Source organism: Labrus mixtus, chromosome 22 (assembly GCF_963584025.1).
Source record: "Labrus mixtus chromosome 22, fLabMix1.1, whole genome shotgun sequence".
NCBI lineage: Eukaryota > Metazoa > Chordata > Actinopteri > Labriformes > Labridae > Labrus > Labrus mixtus.
The window spans coordinates 20,650,341-20,658,926 of record NC_083633.1 but is presented as its reverse complement, the minus strand read 5'-3'; the positions used below and the strand labels follow the sequence as shown (position 1 = coordinate 20,658,926).

The following is an 8,586-nucleotide window of genomic DNA, read 5'->3' as shown; positions in this document are numbered from 1 at the left end:
ACTTTGGACCAAGCGGCAACCTCCAGTTTTAAAAAAAATGAAGCCAATTCCGAAAGTGTAAAAATACTGCAGTTCCTGGAGTGTCCTCTTGAGGCTGGCTGCAGAAGACCCGGAAGTCACACACACCCATGTTAAAAATTACATTTTGACAGCAGACGTTTACAAGTTTACAGCCTGGTTTTAAAAACAATTTTAATGTGATTAGTTACTACGCTCTTAATTTTGAGGTGTGAGGGGTTGAATTTTTGATAACTCATCCGTTTTTTGTTGTTTGTTTATCTTTATTCAAGAAGAGTAATGCTCATATACAGTCAGGTAAACAAAAAACAATATCACAATGTAAATCAAGTAAAAGATTAAATAACTAAATAACATACAGTACATAAAGAACAAATGAAAGACAGTAATATACAGAATATAAAATAAACCAATAAAGACACATTTAAATAGTATTATAGTATTATTTAAATAGAGGGAGAAAGGTTTTATAATAATGCAGATATTTCTTATATTTTCTGTTGTTAATTTAAAGTAGTGATTTCAGTCGGGACTTTAACTCTAGATTAAAAATTGATTCAATTAATCCACGCTCGTTTGTTTTGATTTGGAGGCGGACGTGACGTGACGATTTACGTTTAATTTCGCACTGCATTGTGGGTAAAATACAATTAATTTCCTGAAAGGATGCATCCGATCCATACTGCATGAAACCAGGAAGTTAGTATCCATACTGAAATGTTCAGTCTACAGGGGTGGACCCAAAAAATGACCACTGAATGACCACGAGAGTTCAGTATACTGAAACTCCTACTGAAAAGTACTGACTACTGAACTGTGGATATTCAGAAAGGGCCCTGGGTTCAAATCCGAGCTGTGGCTCCTTTCCAGCATGTCCACTGTCCTGACTCTAAAAAAAGGCATACAAATAATAATATATAAATAAATAATAATAATAATAAATAAATCCTCCCTTTGTAAGTCAAATGATCTGTTCACTAAAATGAGCCGGACTTCCCATCACTACGGCGGAGCAGCAGGAGGAGGGGGGGGGGGCTGGGGGGAACAGAGGAGGAGGGGGGGGGCAGCAGCTTCCTCACAGCGGAAGGAGACGACGGATCTCCTGCAGGACAATGTGAGACACGGGAGAGTTCATCCAACGCAGTTAGCCGCAGCCATGATGGACTTGGGGATAATTTAGCGCGTTTTGCAGCTCGATCTCAGCCTGAATAATCGTCGGGATATTATTTTAGTTCCGCAGAGGAAGCGGCCGCAGCGATGGGAGTCCTGCGCTGAGCGGAGCGCGGCGGCAGGGCCAAAGAAACGGGAGAAAGATGGGTGTCGTGCTGCGGAGCCTGTTGTTGTGTAGTTTTTGTTTGCTCATACGAGGTGAGTTTCGCTACAATTCCACATCTTTGCGGCTCTTTTCGTTCACATGTCATCCGTAGATGTTTAAAAGTGTTGTTAAGAGTTGTTAAAATCAGTTTTAAGGGGTGATTTTCGATGCTGTGTCCGGGCAAGGGCCCTCATTCCCGGGTGTAGATTTCTCCCGAGCGGAGCTAACGTTGCATCCGAGGTGCATTCACGTACGCTTCTGATGCTCGGATTTCCCGAAGTATCAATTCCTTTCGCTCAATTTTGTTGTCTTCATTAAGAACATCAAGGGAGACACTTAAAAATATGTATATATTATTGCCGCAGAATGTATTACAGCCACATTACGTTATTAGCAACATGTTTACACAACCAAGTGTCATATTAGACATTATAGATGAGTAGAAAGTGTGTGCACTGAGAGAGATTATGAAAAGTTTGACCAGTGAGGAAATATAGGCTTACGTCCACCTTATTTCTCTTTAATATGAAATACATTATGAACTCTACAAGTCAGAGTTTATGTTCAGCCTTATGGAAACCTTTTTTTATTAAAGTTTGTAAACGAAAAGTTGTTTATCCGATTATTTTGCCAGGTCTTGAAAGCAGCGTTAGCCAGGCTGCTATGCGTGCGGTGCCTCTCCGCCTGTTTGCTGCTGGAAGCTGTGGAGAAAGAAACCACAAACAGCCTGTGTTTAGCTTGAAAAATGCCCCACATATCATCCCCACCCCCGCTACTCCATACTTCCAGAGTAGATTTATTATTTTAACTTAGTTTCCAGCGGATGTTACCTCGTTAACTTCTGATTTACTAACTTAAACAGGCTGGGATCGTAACACTCTGGGAAGCATTTAGCACAACAAATGCTACGTTAGCAAGTCATTCAGCTAGTTAGCTTCTCACAGACCGACTGTAGCTGCACAAATAAAACACTAAAAGAACACAAAATAATCTAAATATTCTATTGTAGTCTTTAAATCACTTCAAATTTCAGTAAAAGCTGGAATAATCACATCCTAACAGGTTGTGGTGTTATGCTAACTCTGGACTTTGATGCTACACAACAAGATTTAAACAAAACTTTTACTTAAATTATAATTTTTAGGTTTAGTTTTATTCTTTTTTTAGAGTTAAATTTAGTTTAGATTTATGTGACATTAATAAACACACAGACCTGACAGAGTTAGTTTTAAACACAATAAAGCCAACACAGGGTCCTTAAAAAACCTGGAAAACACATGGAAAATAAGGAAAAAGGCAAAAAAAATGTGCTAAAAGTGATTTAAAAATTTCATATCAGAGTTCCCAATAAAACATCTGTGTCATCTGGAGGGGTTAAATAAAATAAAAATAATATTAAAGCTCATATAATCGTGATGTTTATGGACAGTGTAACACCTGGAGGACTTTAAGGTAAAGTTAAGTCCTCGCTTTAAACACGGCGTGCACAAACACATGACATCAGCCATGTGTGTCCTCTGTTGGTCGTGCACATCCTCAGATATTAAAGCTCTGCGCCCGAGAGATGCAAAGTGGATAGAGCTGCTCGGAGTAGTGTAGAGTAGTATCGTGATGAGACGGATGTGACGATATCAGAGACACGAGCAGGAAAGTTAATGAAGTCTGCAACTACCCACAGAACTCCTGATTTCCACACGTCAGCCCGTAATTAAAATAATAAATGAAACATTTTAAATAAATGGATAAACACCTGACAGGTGTTCCCCGTCCTGACGTTTCCTCCTGCAGCGTTCAGCTCGTGGAGGTTTGGTTGTAGTAAATATTTGCAGAAGGAAATTCCCTCTGCGTGAGGTGAGAGGAGGCGGCGGGGGGAGGGGGGGGGGGTCTCTGTGACCTCCTCTCAACGTGGATCTGTCGGGTTGTGGGTTTCGGCTCAGAGCCAGGATCCTGCAGAGAGGAAGTCCAGAGTCCTGCTCGCTGCCCGGCACGTCGAGTTAACACCACGAGAGGAGCGTTTTGTTTTCTTAAGTTCATTGGGGGGGGTCACTTCTGTCAGGTGTCAGAAAAAAACCACCTGAAACATCGACACGCTCATCTCTCTCTCTTTTCAGCTGAAATCAACGAGACCTCAAACACTTTTAAACATCTTTAACAAATAGTTAAAAAAAAGTTCAAGTCTTGTATTTTAACACATTTTAAATGGAGTTTGAAGAAGATGTTCTGGTTTATATTTAATGTCTTTTTCTTCATTTAAAGGAGAATTTTTGTGACTTTTTCCAAACTTTGAGGAAACATTTTAAAAGCCTGTTTTAAAATGTTTAAGTGTGTTTTATGTCTTTAAATCGTTTGTTTTTGTGCGTTGTTAAAATAGTTTAAGTTGTTCTAAACTGTTCTCACTTCATGACCCAACAAGTGAGAATCAACATTTCTAGAAATATCAACTTTTAAAAAGTATTTAAAGGAGCAGTATGTAACTCTGACACCTAGTGGTTAAAATGTGTACTGCATCATAGCTCCGCCCCCTCCTCTTTAAAGTTTCAACGTCGTTTAAAAAGTGTATTAAAGTCACATTCTGTATTTTTTTCTCTCTTCCAGGCGTGCCGCTGCTCCTGTATGCGAACCGGCGGGACCTCCGGCTCGTGGACGCGGCACACGAGAAGGCCAACGCCACGGTGGTGGTCGGGGGTTTGGAGGACGCCGCCGCGGTGGACTACGTTTACTCGCAGGGTCTCATATACTGGAGCGACGTGAGCGAGGAGGCCATCAAACGCACCGTTTTCAACCAATCGGGGGCCAGCGCCATCCAGATTGTGGTGCCGGGGCTGGCGTCCCCGGACGGGCTGGCCTGTGATTGGTTGGGGAGTAAACTTTACTGGACGGACTCGGAGACCAATCGCATCGAGGTGGCCGAGCTGGACGGCACTCTGAGGAAAGTTCTGTTCTGGCAGGAGCTGGACCAGCCGAGGGCCATCGCTCTGGACCCCGAACGAGGGTGAGTGTGGGTGGGACGGGGAGGGGAGGGGAGGGCGGGCCACATGTTTGCTCCACGTCGGTGAGACGAGTCTCTCTGATTGGCTGTTGGGAGGTTTCATTTCTCTCCAGCTCTCCTCTCAGGTTCAGTAAAGCCCCTTGAGCACGCCGCTGTAGTCTCCATGCTTTCACCCATTAGAGCGGTTTCTCCTGATTGGTCGGCTCCACTAAAAGACCAACGGCTGACAACTCCAGCGCCATTTTTCAACTTTTTATCAGACAGTATTCTCCATTAGTAGGCGACCTATAAAACGAGGAGAACTCTTTGTGCGCGCTGTGTGAAGGTCTGCAGCTCGTTTCAAGTTTCTGTTGAGGAGAAAAAGCTGAAAAGACGTCCCAGCACGGCTAGCTGTTTCCTCTGAGTCTGCTGCCTTTGTGCTAAGCTAAGCTAAGCTGCTTTAAGGATCATAATGAGCACAGACATGAGATCAGAATCAGTCTGAACATGTGAATCAGATTTCACTTTTTCTCTTTTTTTAACAGAAAACTTCAGAATCCAGACGTAACGTTTTAACCTTTTTTTAAGCACTTTGCTGATTTTATTATTCAATCAGTTTATCTTTTGGACGTTCCCGCTCTTTACTCGACATATTTTAGACTCAAGAAATCAATCAGCTTATAGTGAAGCTGTTGTTTTTTTGTTGTTCTTGTTGATCTTCCTTTCAGACGCCGTAGAAAAAATGATTTAGTTTTTTTTTATCAAAACGTTGTCGTCTAACTTCAGAACTTTTTTGAAAGCATGAATGAGAAAAGATTCAGATTTCAGAGGATCTGTTCTAGAGCCTGTCTGGAGGTTTTCTCAGTTTGTGTTTGTGAGTAAAAACTCAACTCAACAAGAGGAGGAGGACGAGGAGGAGGGCGTCTGTGTCTCTGCTCCTTTGTCCTCAGCTGGTCCAGGATCAGATCTGGTTTCAGAAGGTCTGCGCGGCTCCTCCTGGAAACAGAACAACAGGGTCAGTGTTGTGAGGACGAGCGGCTCGCTGTCGGCAGCTCAGGAATGTTTGAATGAGGAGAAAAAACGAGCGAGAGAGAGAGAGAGAGCGGGGTTCATCATCACAAACTCACAGACACACTCTGAATATTCAGAAACATTTATTATAAGAAAACTTCAGATTTCAGCTTTTTATTTCCCTGATGTTCTGAACTTCAATCCACCTGAATGTGGAGCCTTCTGCAGCGGCATCAAAGTTTGATACCACCGTTTTATTATTCCTCATTTTACTTCCTTTAGTCGGTCGGTAGGGTTCAGCATGACAGCAGGTTTTATAATGTACCTGTTAGTTACCATGGCAACAGAAACAGAAGTCCCAGACACGTTATGTTGGATAAATTTAGGGATGAGTTTTATTGACCTGATCCTGCTGGCCAATACTGCAAAGATTACTGATATTTTTCTAACAGAAGATGTTTATAGGCCCATTAAAGGAGCAGTATGTAACTCTGCCCCCTAGTGTTTAAAATGGGTACTGCAGTCTAAATTCTAAACATCATATAGAGCTGTCTCCCCCCCCCTCATCTCTAGAGTTGATGCTCACACAGGTCACCATGTGGTGGACTCTGAAGCTTCAGTGTTTATCCAGCTCTGCATGGGTCTGTAAACCTTTCTGTGTTCTAACCTCTCTCCATTTTTCAAAAGCATCTCCAATATTGATCCTAGTTTGAGCACGTTTCTGCTCGTGGAGCTTATTAGAAACATGCAGAGGCTTTTTAGGTCGGGTACAATCACTTCTATCTGAACCACTTCTCTTGACCCGCTTCCATCGCTGCAACACCTGTTGGTTTGACCTGATAACTGCTCTCATATCTGACAAACCGAGGGGCGTCCAAAACGGCCGTGTGGGGGGGGTCGCCTTAAAACCGCCTACCTTCTCTGGTCTAAACAAATCCAGATCATTCAGGACCCCCCCCCCCCTGTATCAGGCTGATAATCCATTAGGACTCAGATAAAAGCGTCTGTAATGTATTCATTAGTTTTATTTAAATGTGTCGTCGTCTTTCTTCCTCTCCTCTCTTGGGCTTCTATTCATGGTAACTCTTCCTCCTCCGCGTTTGATGCCGCTCGCCCGCTCGCCGTCAGAGATAAAAGTCAGAGCGAGCCGCTCGCTGACACACGGGGACCGCGTCTCTGTGGTGCTTCGCTCTGAACGCACACTTGTTGTTCTGACCTGTTTGTGGTAGTGATGTTTCAACTTTAAATTAAAAACGATATCATTACAGACGTCTTTAATGCACCAAGAACAGTTTAGATTCAGTGTTGAAACAGATAAAGAGGTTTAAAGCTGCTGATTGGCTGCACAGCTGGTCAGCTCTTTAGGGGGCGGAGCCATCCGTGTGTGCAGCTGTGTGATTGGATAACTCAGAGCAGACTCAGAGTTCTTATTGAGAAAAAGTATGACTGGCTCTTTGATTTCAACTTACCACCTCCAGTCTCACACATTTGTGTGTGTGTGTGTGTGTGTGTGTGTGTGTGTGTGTGTGTGTCTGTGTCTGTGTGTGTCTGTGTCTGTGTGTGTCTGTGTCTGTGTCTGTGTCTGTGTGTGTGTGTGTGTGTGTGTGTGTGTGTGTGTGTGTGTGTGTGTGTGTGTGTGTGTGTGTCTGTGTCTGTGTCTGTGTTCCTGTGTTAAGAGACATAAATCAGAGGAGAGTGTGTGTGATGTTTGAATGATGATGTTGAACGCAGCTGTGATTTACACTCCCGTTCAAACAACCACACCAGCATCAATCTGAGTGCGTTCATGCGTACGTACGGGCGCCGTCATTGGTGCAGACAGCGAGATGCAGATGTGTTGGGGGGGGGGGGGTGTTTCATTCATGTGTGGACTCTTCAGAGAGGTCGACTGTCTGTCACTTCCTGTCTGACTGTAGAGTACTCCCTCTCTCTCTCTGTGACAGAGTTCAGATGAATCAGGTCGTCGGACGTGTTCGACCTTGGCTGACTGCGACCCGAACAAACATTTCTGAGCCGCTCAGTGACACTCGCTGCTCTCCTCAACGTTTCTGTCTTCCCTCTTTAGATCTGCACGTTTTTAAACTCAAACGTCTGAATCTGTTCTGACGTTAAGGGGACTTTATCATTTATAACACCGGTGTTAGGGTATAAAAAGTGACTTCATGCAGAATGTGTCAGTGGTTGCCGTAGTAACAACAAATGTTGAAGATGGAAAGTGCCCCAACAAATGTCTCTTTGTATCAGTTTTCATTGTGATAAAATACCAATCATATAATATGTCTGTAACCACGACAACCACAGACGCATTCAGCTGAAAGTCACCAGTTAACACGGTCACTTTTTAAACCATAACACCGTTTAACACTAATGAAGACTCATGAAACAGAACTACAAACAGTATCGAAACGTGTCGTGACATATTTTCAGTTAAAAACGGGACAGAGCCAATCACAAGACAGAGGCGGGACATAACGTCGGGACTTCAACAAAGCTTTTTAATTGGTTGAAAAGTTAATAAACGACCCTGAATGCAGGATGAGTCATCAGAAGTTTGTATTTTCTCCTCCTGTAAAACGCTTTAAACTGTCGCAGAGATCTTGTAAAAGTCAAAGCCTTGAGTCCGTCTCAAAGAGCAGACATTGTTGGAGTTTTTTCTGCACATGCTCAGAGCGTTCTCGTTCAGTCTGTGGTCGGAGCTGCAGAGTCTCTGAGGAGAGAAAACTGGTTCTCTCTCTAAATCCACGCTGGAACGCAGAGCTGGACTCGGTTCAGCTCGGATGATTAATGCATCAGGTAGCAAACACAAAGAGCTCTTGTGGTGAGGGGACCGAGTGTGTGTGTGTGTGAGTGTGAGTGAGTGTGTGTGTGTGTGTGTGCTCCACATTTCCCTGCACATTTACCCCCTCGTCACCCTCTCCTGCTCCTCACCTGAACGCCTCCTCCCTCTCTCTGTAGTACTTTAAAATGATCAGTTTGTATTTTTCCAAAGTTTTTTTTTCACACATTGGAGCAGCTGTCTCGTCCTGTTTTAGCTGTTAGCTTTGTTAGCGCTACAGCTAGCGGTCAAATCTGTTCCCCCCTGAAGTCGACCATGATGTCATATCTGTTTACAGAACAACAAACGAGGCGAGCAGCTGGAGGTGAACGCTCAGATTCTCTCAGCTGGTTGTGTGTTTGTCAGGAGCTCTCGGGGGGGGGGGGGGGGGGGGGGGGGGGGGGCTGATGCAGATGAGTGCTGCTGTGTGGGGGGGGGGGGGTCGTCGTCCAGCTGTGA

General features: G+C 43.9%; 1 protein-coding gene across 2 annotated transcripts in view; it reads left to right on the top strand.

The window, feature by feature from the left end:
* Positions 1 to 1,081: 1,081 nt before the first annotated feature.
* Positions 1,082 to 8,586, top strand: part of lrp6 (low density lipoprotein receptor-related protein 6) — a 29,512-nt gene continuing 22,007 nt past the window's right edge. For both annotated transcript variants that reach the window (XM_061030001.1, XM_061030000.1), the window contains exons 1-2: positions 1,082 to 1,386; positions 3,929 to 4,325. In XM_061030001.1, the coding sequence (XP_060885984.1) occupies positions 1,332 to 1,386; positions 3,929 to 4,325 (452 nt within the window). In that variant the 5' untranslated portion in view covers positions 1,082 to 1,331. The remainder of the gene's footprint in view (positions 1,387 to 3,928; positions 4,326 to 8,586) is intronic.